Source organism: Silurus meridionalis, chromosome 26 (assembly GCF_014805685.1).
Source record: "Silurus meridionalis isolate SWU-2019-XX chromosome 26, ASM1480568v1, whole genome shotgun sequence".
NCBI classification, from domain to species: domain Eukaryota; kingdom Metazoa; phylum Chordata; class Actinopteri; order Siluriformes; family Siluridae; genus Silurus; species Silurus meridionalis.
The window spans coordinates 2,695,111-2,708,178 of NC_060909.1; the positions used below are offsets into that span (position 1 = coordinate 2,695,111).

Genomic DNA, 13,068 nt, shown 5'->3' on the forward strand with positions numbered 1-13,068 from the left:
ATATATTTTGTTAAGTTCTTTGTCGTTTGAATAAAGAGTCGAGGTACGGCCTTGCAAAATGAACAGCTCAATCACAATGCTTCTAATTTTTAATGATAGTCTTGGTATCGAGGCAAATACCATGTTTTTAGTTACTGGCATTACTCTCTGTAGCTATGTTTAGTAATTATGGGAGGTCCGACTTCTTTCCATCGAGTTTTCGCAAAGATTTTCTGTATTCTTATACATTTTTTATGGTTGGCTTTCGTAAATCTGTCGCAGACATGGGGTTGTGTTTGTGATTTATTTCTGAGAGTTTATAGAGACGTGCCATGTCTCTCACTGACTCTATTGTATGATGAATCTTTGAGTGAGAAGATAACCAGCAGTTTGCATTGTAAATGTATTTATCTCTGGTATACAGATGGTTGACCTGCGGGGGGGGAAAAAAAGAAACAAACTATGGCTTTGTTGTGATTTAAGAGCATTTATTTATCTGCCACGATCAAGGTGTATAAGAGAGCTTCAAGTAAATCAGCACAAACTTATTCTGATGGATCACGCCATATTGTTTAATAAATCATTCCTGTGCTGATTGGTTTCTGTCCTTTTTTTGGAAACTAGATGTCAACCGATTAATCGGTTTTGGATGTTAATTGGCACGGCTAGTTAATTCCTAGAGACAAAAATCTCTACTGATTAGTTTTTCCGGCCCTCTGTGCACTGTCATCACAACAGCGGCCACTAGGGGCAAATCACTGACACCACGTGCTGTTTGTTTTTGCATGCGCGACTGCGTGATGCATGGAGAGTGCCATAATCTATTTATCATGTATAATTTATTAACTTTAGCACATTTTCATAATTAGGAATTGTTTACATTTTTTCATGTTTGTAATAAAGTTCAGTACAATTTTACATAGTGTTATGTCTTTATCCAATATCCATTTAAACAGTTTCAGCGAGTGCAATCCAACCTAGCTATCAGCATTGGTAAAATCAGTCGGCGTCTACTGGAAACCCATTGCTGCACCTGAAGATAGCTTCACATGGACAGCTGAAAGGTACCTGAGATTACAGTGGATGGTTCCACTTCAACCGTTCTGCTCTCAAGTATCCACCAGTGAACAGCTAATAACCTGAACAATGATGGAACTGTAATGAGTTAATTTTCAGGTTAGGGTGCGGATGGGTTCTTATTTGAATATGGTTCCTCTCCAAGTTTCTTCCTCATATAGTCTATTACAAATTCCTAATTTTTATTTATTACTGTAAAGCTGTTAAACGCCCTATACAAATACAATTGAATTGGTTGAAGCTGAGGTCTTTAGGGAGCTGATATGGATCCAGCTGAACACCTGAGGAAGATTGAGAGTGCTCTGGTGGATCATGCTTGTAAGAACACCAGTTGAGGGAATATGTTTGGATCCATGAACGATCCAGAGAGTTGTATAAGCAGGAGATTTTGAAGAAAATGATAGTAGGATAAGGTAAAATAGAGAAGATAAACCTTTGTCAAACAGTGGGGAAATTTTCATGTTACAGCAGCAAATATGAATCAGAGACAGAGTACAAATATATACAGTATAAATACATAAAAATAAACAATGAGTAGTTACGCTATGAAACGAGCTAACAAATTGCACTAGGTTACTGCACAATTTAAATTATACTGTAGTGGCCTGAAACATTATTAAGATACCTTTTACCACAGATTTACATATAGATATCAACCAACAGTGGATTAAACAGTAAACTATAGATAAGCTGTATGATCCTGTCTGATGCGGGAGGAATTCAACACTCGAACAAACAATTTATTTATGATAATAAAAGGGGAACTTTGTCAGCGTTTGGCTAGCCTGTTGCTCCATTTCTCTGTTGAGAGCATTACCTCTTATTACAAAAACATTTCCTGTCATGTGATGTGACTGGCTGAAAGTAGTATGGCTCTCTAAAGGACAATGCGGAGGATGTGTACTTTTTCATGGCGCCGTATTCAAGATTAGATTCGACACCGAATTAAGCTTCTGTTGTTGCCTGTGGCGTAACGGCGTTCCGTTTAATTCTTGTGTAAATATTTATGGGGGGAAAAAAGTTTCCATGGAATACTGGAACCATAAACACGTTATTATTATAATGATAATGATGACAAACATTGTGCATGGAGATTTTTCCTGAAGCATGGATAGAGAAATGAGCGCAGGTCAGCAGGGAGTGTGTGTGAAGCCTAGGCCTGTAGGAACAGTGCGGCTTAGAACAAAAAACGAAACTCCCAAGCTTACCGTTCCGGTTTCATCTTTTTATTGGATGATGCAAGGTCTTGGGTGCACTTGGAGGAAAGACTGCAGCTGTACACCTCAGAGTGACACCTGGGTGTGATCATTTGAATATTTGTTATAATACAAATCATGAATTATGGGGGAGAAATGCATGTTGATATGAAGAAAAGATTTAGAATTTAAAGTGTGTGTATGTGTATATATTAGATATAGATATATAGATGTGTGTGTGTGTGTGTGTGTGTGTGTGTGTGTGTGTGTGTGTGTGTGTATGTTCTATACTGTACACTTGCTGGAAGAGGGCTAGAAAGCCACTCAGACACTTAAAACTTAAGTTCCGCGTAGTGGTAGCTTGGTGTGGATGGGAAATGAACTCACAACCTTTCTCACAACAACTCACATTGATCCAAAGTCCAATGCCTTAACCACTTAGCCACCACCTGTAAATAGAAGCTAAAAGTGATAAATCTCGCACCACTCACCATTTTTTCCCCTTTCTTGAGGGAACAAAACCTAGAGCTTACTAAGAAATCCCAAAAACTGTCCTACAGATTCTCTCATGGCAGAAAACCTGCAGACACTGGAAACCCTGGAGACTCCATCCATAAATGTAAATGATCTTTCACAAAGCTTATTTCAAACCAGTACGCGAGATCATACTATTCTAGATTGTGACTTTACATCTCTTACACACCACAGTGTGCAATATACAACAGGTCTACTGGCGGCGCTATTTTGTGTTTTGTGTATTTGTCTTGCACTGTCTTGTGTTGTCTTTGCACTGTTTGCACCAGGTTGCACACGATGCACTTTATGTTGCGAGGACACGGGTCCTTAGCCCTGTTTTCTGTGATTGTTGTTGTATGTAACACCAGGGTTCAGAAGGAACGTTGTTTAATTTCACTGTGTAATGCGTCAGCTATATATGATTGAAATGACAATAGAAGCATCTTGACTTGATGAATCGATATAAAGTCATCTGGTATATCAGCCAGGCTCTGTGCATTATCTTTTACTGTAGAAACTGCATTGTGTTTGAAAGAGTGTGTTCATGAGAGAGACAAGTGTGGTTTGCTATGAACCAACCACTATGACCCAACAATTTCTTACCAATCAGAATTTGTGTGTGTGTGTGTGTGTGTGTGTGTGTGTGTGTGTGTGTGTGTGTGTGTGTGTGTGTGTGATGTGGATGTGGATGTGTATATATACACACCTGACCATAAGATTAGTATTCACTTTTTGAACATCCCATTCCACTTTTAGTCCTCATTTGCTCTTATAAGGATCTCCATTCTTCTGGGGAGATGTTCCACTAGATTTTGTGGAGATTTGTGCTAATTCAGATACAAGTGTGTTCGTAAAGTCAGGTACTGATGTAGGTGAATTGAGGAGGCCTGGGGTGCAGTCAGCATTCACATTCATTATCTAATAGGGTTGAGGTCAAATCTCTATAGCAGGAGATCTTTCACTTCATCCCATGTAAAGCATATCTTCATGATGCTGGCTTTGTGTGCAGGGGCATTGTTTGGTGGTCTACTAGTTCCCCTAGTGAAGGGAAAATGCTTAAATGCATCCGGAGTGGAAGAAGCTCTTATGGCTGGAAAAGTCAGGTGTCCCAATAGTTTATCTAGTATGTTTTAATAAATACCATGAAATAGCCAAGCTGACACTCCTGGGCTCTTAAGTAAGACCCTTTACTCCATAGCTGCTCAGTTGTATGAAATGAGAAAAATGTAAGTCACTATGGATATGACCGTCTACCAAATACTGTAAATGTAACTAGACAGCAATTCTCATGTCTGTAATGCTCTCTGGAAAGCAAGTTTAATAAAGAGAATCATTCTCACAGTAAAAAAAAAAAAAGTGACTGAGGATACCAAGAATAATTCTGATGTCATTTTGCTCTGAAAGAGAGAGAGAGAGAGAGAGAGAGAGAGAGCCCTTTGCCTTACTAGCAGACGTATCCCTTGCTAGTTCTGCTGTGTCTGCTTTGTGGCTGAAACGTTGCTGCTCTGTTGCTTGCACATTCAATTCCCCAGAGCACACTCGCTTGTTTGAGCAGGAAAGGGCACACACCCTTGTGTTTGTCTACCCCCTCCCTTCATCCCTCCATCCTTCTCTCTCTCTCCCTTTCTCTCTCTTGCTCTCTCTCTGGCCTGTAGTGGCTGTGTCAGGTATCTCCACCTGGCCCCAGAGCGAGGGAAAGGCCTGCTAATGTGTGAATCTCAGGTTGACTTGTTCAGTTAAGGGGCTGATCTGCTTGTCCTCACCTTAAGTGTCAACATTTTGTTCAGTTTATCGTTGTTTCTTTCTGCATGACATCGTGTGGTCGTGAGATAGTGTCCCTTCTGATCCAGTGACTGGCTCTGTGTTTTTTTTTTGCAGTACTCTCTGTCCACAGCTGTGTTACTGATCTTTGAGAGCGCTCAGGACACAGCTGTGTTGGTCATCTTGGGGGGAAAAAAACAGACCCGCAGTCTATTGAGCTGAAAAGTCACCATATTATTTGGACAATGTTCTAAAAAAAATGGTTTTCTTTTTTAAAAGAAACATTTGAAAATAAATGTTTTCTGCAATTCCAGTTGTGTGCGGAGAACCTACTGGTTTTAAGATGGATTTTTCTATCAATTGTCAACATTTGTTGGTAGGAATATCTGTTTTGGGTTCAGAAAGAGAAACACTATAGTCCTATTAGCATATTTAGCTAGCACAATGCTCAAAGCTGAAATTCCTTTTTATCTTCTGCTAATTGATACTTGAAGGTTTTGCTTCTAAAATCATGATTCCCTTCACTCTTAAGACCTCAGTTCTCGATGAAAAAAGCCTGTAAAGCACGATGCTTCCACCACCATGCTGTAAAATGTTTTTACACTTTGGACTTCTGGAATTATTGTGCTTTTTGGTTTCATTAGAGCATAAATGGTCTCACGTAGTTTGGGGTTTGATTTTGTTTGTTTTTTGTGAGAAAGACTTGCCGTCTAGACGCCCTACCCAATCTTGGATACATGTGATGTGAGTATTGAGAGAGTACAGCAACAGACCGAGCATAATCAGTACTTGTTCCTGCAGCTCCTTTAATGTTGCCATAGGTCTTTTAGAAACTTTCCTCAAAAGATTTTGTCTGGCCTTTTATACATGTTTAAGGGACGTCCTTTTCTAGATGAATCTCCATGCTTCTCCATTTCCTTTGTAGATGACGACCTTTTATGGTGTCCTGTGGTACACAGCTAGAAAGTGCCAAAGTGTTTTATTTATTTATACCACAGCAATCAGACAAGAATGACTTTTACTGAACAGATTTTTATCACTCTGTACTTACTCATGAAATTGCCAAATTTTAGTTTTTTGCCAGTGTAGTGTGGAATAAATGAGAACTAACTTTTTTCCTCGGTTTCGGTTGAAGTGATGATGTCATGTTTCTGAGAAAACACGAAAAGCCAAAGTTCTCGGACCTGAACATAGCTTTCCCCGTGTCAGAAAATGTATCGAAAGCTTCACCACATCCATTTTGTTTGTTAAATAACATGTTTATAAAACTGTTACCTTAACTGTTGACTTAGATTATGTGTGTAGAAGTCTGTCATTTATCTGTGAGTAGAGTGGAGTGGGGTAGATTACGGAAGGGTATAGTAGGGTAGAGTGAGTTGGAGTAAATTGTGGTTGGGTAGGGTAGAGTGGGATAGCTTTGGGTAGGGTAAAGTAGAGAGGGTTGGAGTAGGTAGAGTGGGGTGGAATGGGCAGACTGGGGTATGGTGGACTAGGTTGATTCAGGTGGGATATGGTAGAGTGGAGTAGGGTACAGTAGGCTAGAGTGAGGTGGAGTGGGTTATATTGGGGGAGGGTATAGTAGGCTAGAGTGAGGTGGATTGGGGTAGTGTAGGGTAGAGTGAGGTGAAGTGTGTTAGATTGGGGAGGGTATAGTAGGCTAGCGTTAGGTGGTGTAGTGTAGGGTAGAGTGAGGTGTAATAAGGTCTGGTGGAGTGGGTGATATTGGGGAGGTACAGTAGGCTAGAGTGAGGTGGATTGGGGTAGGGTAGCATGACGGCAGAGTGGGTTAGATTGGGGAGGTATAGTAGGCTAGAGTGAGGTGGTGTAGTGTAGGGTAAAGTGAGGTGTAATAAGGTCTGGTGGAGTGGGTTATATTGGGGGAGGGTACAGTTGGCTAGAGTGAGGTGGATTGGGGAGGGTATAGTAGGCTAGAGTGAGGTGGAGTAGTGTAGTATGGGTGGATTAGGGTCGGTAGGGTAGGGTAGGGTACAGTCGTGCGTAATGGATAGATGGGGCGGGGTACGGTAAGGTAGACTGGGGTGGAGTGGGTTGATTGGGGTTGAGTAGGGTAGGGTAGAGTGTGGTAGGTGTCTCAACAGCTTAAAACACAAGAGCAAGAGGACTAAGAGCCACTCAAGATCTTCCAACCATATAAAGCATATCTTCAAATTGAAGTTCAAGTTTATTTCTATAGAGCTTTTCACAATGGACATTGTCTCAAAGCAGCCTTGGAGAACATAAGAATCAAATTGAATGATTTATGTTTATCCTTGATGCAAGCCTTCATATATCTTCATGGAGCTGGCTTTCTGTACAGAGGCATTGTGATGCTGGAACAGGTTTGGGTCTGCTAGTTCAAGTGAAGGGAAATTCTACCTCATCGAATGCGGTCCTTTACAATTGTGTGCCTCCAACTTTGTGGAAACAATTTTGTGAATTTGGTTTACCCAACAACTTCTCCTTTTTCAAGTGTTAACCTGCAACGTCTCTAGAGAAGTGACTTGTTACTTAATGTTCTGGTAAAGACAGGAGTTAGGCAATGAGAACGGGTTCAAATAAGACCACAGGATCCTGCTGGGAGATGATCCTTAGAGTGTGAAGCTTCGAGGATTGCCTCATGCCCAATACTTTCTCCTCCGTTCTTTTTTCTGTTCTTTTTAAACTCTTGTATTTGTGTGCTCTCTTTATATGCCTTGTTATTTTCCTCTTTTTTTTCTCTCTCTCTTCGGGGTGTGACTCGATGTTTGGCACGACATTACGTTCAGGAATTCTGACAGATAGTTTGGGAATTTATTTTTTTTTTCCCGTCTCCGTAGTAATTTCCACTTAGTTGCTCATGCACAGCCCGAACCTCAGCATTGCACATTTCTAAAGTGAACAGGAGAAAGAGAAGAAAAGAGATTAGAGAAGGAGAGACAGCAGTACAGGTGTGGCTTTCACCTCGATATTTCAATGTAGTCGCATAACTCTCGCCACAGATTTGCCTCTCCTCAAGTGTTCGCCCGTATGAAGACGCGCAGAGACGCGGGACACGCCCATGTCCGTGTTATTACTAGGGTTGCCAGATTTCAGGAATTTTTAAGACTGGAATCTTTCCATCGGAATTAATGTGAATTAATGAAAATAAACTGGGAACAAACTATCCTGCAAAGTCAGAAAATTGATGTTTTCTCAAATTTCAAATGAATTCCCATAAACTCCTGGTAAGTTTCCAACTTATAATATTTCCAAAATTCCACAGCTGAAGTTCCCATGGAAAATCTCTCAAAATTTACCGGAAATATTTCACCCCTGTGCAAACTTTATCACCTTTTGTTATTCATAATAATTCAAATTTTTCCCGCCAGGCTTTTGCTCTGATTGGTCGAGTAAATTTTATATAAGCAAGGAAATGACTTTAATGGCCATGAAATGCTGTAGAAATGAGTGTGTGTGTGTGTGTGTGTGTGTGTGTGTGTGTGTGTGTGTGTGTGTGTGTGTGTGTGTGTGTGTGTGTTTACTTCTAGTTTTGTGCAGAAAAGCATTAGTTCATACAAAAATAGGATTCATGGAAAAAAAATCAGTGATCTCACATTGTCACTAAGTTTGCTGCTTCAGTCTCCCCACCACCATTCTGCTCACACATTTGCCTCAAATGTGCAAAAATGGATTCGCTCCAATGAACAAATAGTTTTATGAGTATGGTGAATTATATTATCCTGACGCTTAAATAGATCAGTATCGCTGAGCTAGCAGTAAAGCAAACATCTGCCAACAGAATAGCCTCCTCCACCTCTACCTTTTAATTCCTTCATTATGACACGCTGGATATAGAAACCATCCAATATTATAGAGAAATGCAGTAAAACAGTGCACTGCATCACAGAGAGAAATAAACAGCGAGAATGAATGTAATGACTAAAGCAAGAAACCCAATGCACACAATTCAACAAGTCTCCTTTCACTGTAGCCACAACTGCACCACCCACATACATCATCTCTAGCAGAAGCATCGATATAAACCTCATAAAATGACCCCTGCATTTTTTTCTGTGCATTTTTTTACGGTTTTTCTAGGGATTTGAAATAAAGGCAATTTGTGTGCAAATTCTACAGGAGAGAAAAATCCTACAATATAAACCATCCATGAAAAAGCTTAACTACTGTTTTGACCTATTTGTTGCTGACTTTTCTTATAAAGTCTTGTAGATGTCCTTGTAAGTGTATCGCGACCGAATCGGTTTCTTCTCCTCTGTTAGCCGTTGTGGAATAAAACAGCTATGAAATCACACAAATATATTTAAGCTTTTGCAGTTTGCTACAGATGGTGTTTGAGAGTCTGACTAGAGTGCTCTCTGACTGTCCAATCAAAAGACGTGAAAATGCAAACATGTCTGGACGCCGTCTAGAGGGCTTTAAAGTGGCCAAATTGCAGTCTGATTGGTTAAAGCAACAAAGATTTAAATTTAAGAAGAGCCTATTCTGTTCATCTCTGCTGTACGTGATGTGAAGGCTAAAATCCGATTGGATAGAAATTCTAACCGAAACTTGCGCTTTGTGGTGATCAAAAGCACTTGAGAGAAAACCCTTTGAAATATAGAGAATAGACTATTGGAAATATCAATATTCATGAACAAAAATATATTCAAACTTAAGTCCGTGATTCTGAGAAAGTTTAGTTGAGCAGAGACGTCCGTGCTGGCCCTGAAGGCCCGCCATTTTCTTTCCTCAATACCACAAACATTGTGATTTTGCTTAATTACATTAACTATTGCATCATGAGAAACTGTGAAAGCCGAAGTCCTCGACTGTTACAGATGAGACTGGCAATGGAGACTCCTTCCATTAGACCGTAGTGAAGTTCTCTGAACCTGAACCCCAAGTGATCCCTGAGATGATCTTTAGTTTCACATCTTCATACTCCTTAAGTGTAGCACTACTTCTATTGAGTGTGTCTGACCGAGTTTGATCTTCTCTATTTTTCTGCTTTCTGAATGAGTGATGAATCGAGCGAACTCCTCAAAACGTTCCATCCTCTTCCTATTAGATTGACCCCTGATCTTTGTGACTAATGGCTTTCCTGCCTCACACAAAAAGGAAGCCACTTACCAGATGTAGTTTCACAGCCGGCTCTTGATATTGTCTTCTTTGATATCATTCTCGTCAGACAAACAGTAATTAGAAACAGGCCCGGCCACGGTTGAAGCTCCTGGCACGTGTCTTCCTGATGAATTCAAACCGTTGAGGTTTTCCAGCCCATGCTCACAGGAGTGACTAATTCTTGGGCGTGTGTGTGGATTTAGCCAGGGATAGTGGTAATAAACCCAATGTATAAAAGTCACTGTATGAGAGTGAAAGGACGATTGTTTTCAGGGCAGCTGAAAGGCCTGGAGCTGTCTTTTCTGAGCGTGGAGTCTGTTTGTGTTTGAGTTGGAGACTCGCTGGGTGGAGGGTCTGAGCCAACAGTGGTTTGTGTGTAAAGTGGGTGTAAGTACAATCCATTTCATTTGCCTTTTGGGCCAAGGATGTGGAGTTGCTGCGGAAAAGTATGGTAAGAGGTTGTTCTGAAGTTTTCGCGTATGTGATTGATAAGTTCATGTGAATGTACTGAAAAATAGGAATTCTCCAAAAAAATATTTACATTTATGGCTTTTGCCAGAGGCCCTTATCCAGAGTAGGATTAAAAATTCCAAGACTGGAAATGTTCCATGGGAATGAATGGGAATAAACTGGGACACCTGCAATTTTGTAGAAATCCCAGTTTATTCCCATTCATTCCCATGGAACATTTCCAGTCTTGGAATTTAAAATTCAACTTAAATTGCATTAAAATTGGTTGTTTTAACCAAAATTAATGCAATTTAAGTTGAATTTCTACCTACACATTCATCAATCACGCCCCCTACAAGCACTGTACGTTCCTCTATAACACATTTCTACAATCCTGCACCTCAAAACATATCCATCTTGCAGCGTATTTACGTAAATTACATAAATATTACAGAAATATTTGTTTAAAACTTCCTTATGCTGTGTGTAAAATAATCTGCAACAAAATACCGACAATAAAATCAATGTCAAAAATGTAAATTCAAAAAATCTGTATTAGTTTGCATGCATCAGCTTATGACCAAACAAATGTTTATATTTGTATATGATACAAGTTATATACATTTCTAATTAATTTCCATAAATTCTCATAAATTCCCATAAATTTTCTATTAATGTACCAAAAGTCCTTCATACATCTAACCGTCATGTCTTTATTTTTAGCGTCCCATTTTCGTCCATCAGCAGAAGTTTAGTTTCGAAGGTTATTTTGGCAGAGTCAGCACTTATTGTGTAATATTGTAAAATGTTGTGAAACTGTAACAGTTAAATTGCTCTGATTTGTTGATGAATCCTCCCACATAACATTTTCAAAAGATAATAAAATACAGGATCCAGTTTAGACTGAGCTTCTGGATTCTCACTTGATCACAGTGAAATAACGTGATCGGAGAACACCTCAGGCGTTTGAGGTAACAATAGACATATTTTTCCACTTCGGTCATGGAAACCCTGAAGATCCAGGCTCTTACAGGAGACTACAGTGATAAAAGAAGAATGTAGTTTGTCGTCGAATGGCTATTGTTGCGATAATGAAAGTATGTGGATGACATTTAGTGTAGGGTTAAAGCAAGTTCAGCGTATATTTACCCTTTTTCTGTAGATTAATGTTAATGTGCCTGAGGATCGTCAAGAGAATTTTAATGTACAGGAAATGTAGGAAACCACAGGTCTTTTGTGGTTTTTGAGAGACACATCGATGTTCTCAAGCCAGGTCATGTAATGATATGAAGATTGACTTTAACCAAAGGAATAAATAATTGTCCAGATGTTCCACTTTATTCTCATCGAAAAATCCTCAATTAGCATGAAGAACAGCTTTATGCACTTCTTCAAACATTCATCTGAAACACTTCAAAGTTGTTCTTCACTATTTGGAGATTTCTTTCTTGTGTTCATCCCAGAGCAGTTCAATAGGATTTATGTGTGGTGATTGGGCAGGTCGTTCCATGATAGATGTCACTTCAGACAACTGTTTGCTCTCTAAATAACGGCTACAGAACTCGGACGTATTTGTCGCTTTGCCTCATCGTCTCGTCTTCTTGTACGGTGAATTCGGTTCCAGTCAGATGGAAATGTGTGGTGAGTTGAGGTATGGAATGGGAGACATGTTGGTTTAAGATTCCATACACTTTCTGGAGTCTCCAACCTTCAGTGCTCCAAAACAACCCCAAACCATTAAGGTTCCACCTCCGTGTGTGATTGTGGGGGTGAGGGAGTCTGATCACATCTTCTCACCTGTTCTCCGTCTTACACAAGTTCTTCTGCTAGAGACAGAAATGTCCCATTCGGACTCCACAGAACTTTTATGTACTAATTCACTGTCTATTTATTGAGTGTTTTTGCTTTTTACCGAGATTGTTGCGTAAAAACATAAGAGGAACATCCATGTGTCTTAAAAACTATAAAAGTCTCTGTGTTTCCATGTAAATCCTGATATAATGAAACGTTTCTGATGATCTTTAAGAACATGAGAGAATCCATGCAGGCTGTAACACTTGCACGTTTCAGATGCGGCTCCAAGTGCAAATGTTATGCACATTAATGTAATCCGATCATTACAAACCAACACGGTGTTTATATTTCACACACTCAGAGTAAACCGTTAAAGCCCTAAGCTTACAATCCTCTTATTTAAATTATTTAAAGCAGCACCCTGCGTTATTGGCGTCAGTCCGAATTTTCTCTCTTACGGCCTCTACTGTTTGTGTTTGTGTGTGTGTGTGTGTGTGTGTGTGTGTGTGTGTGTGTGTGTGTGTGTGTGCGCACAGCTGGATAGAGGCCTGTTTGGACGAGGAGCTTCCCCCCACCACCGAACTGGAGGAAGGCCTGCGAAATGGCGTCTACCTGGCAAAGCTTGGTAACTTCTTCGCCCCACATGTCGTCTCCTTGAAGAGGATATATGACCGTGAGCAGACACGCTACAAGGTGAAACAAAAATACAAGAAGGTGACAACATACTGATATCACCTTTGAGGAATTCATAAGGTTTTTTTTTGTTGTTGTTCTTGTAGGCAACTGGGCTCCACTTTAGACACACAGACAATGTGATACAGTGGCTGAATGCTATGGCTGATAAAGGCCTTCCCAAGGTAAATCATTTATGATTGTGTTTTTGGGAACAGGGGGCTGATGGGAAATGCTTAGCGTTCCAGCAATATAACTACATATCCACGATTTTGCATTCTAATTTCTGTAAATTTACACATTTCTTTTTTCCGAACGAGGAAGTCGTGGTGACGGCGCTTCGGCCTGTTTAACTGACTCGATATCCAATAGGAAAATGGCTTCAGGAAATGGCTCACTGCCAGCAAAACCAGCCTGATTGTGTTTTGGGTAAAGAAGAACAAGCGAAGTACAGATAACTTGATGGAGAACCCAGGACATTGTGTAATGATTGGAATTGGATCTATGGTTGAGGAAGCAACATATTCCATCATTATTCCACTGG

The 13,068-nt window shown here is 40.1% G+C and overlaps 1 protein-coding gene across 1 annotated transcript in view; it reads left to right on the plus strand.

The window, feature by feature from the left end:
- iqgap1 (IQ motif containing GTPase activating protein 1) overlaps nt 1–13,068 on the plus strand; it is a 50,045-nt gene that overhangs the window by 10,706 nt on the left and 26,271 nt on the right. The window contains exons 3-4 of the mRNA XM_046840200.1: nt 12,389–12,545; nt 12,632–12,709. Coding sequence (XP_046696156.1) covers nt 12,389–12,545; nt 12,632–12,709 — 235 coding nt within the window. The remainder of the gene's footprint in view (nt 1–12,388; nt 12,546–12,631; nt 12,710–13,068) is intronic.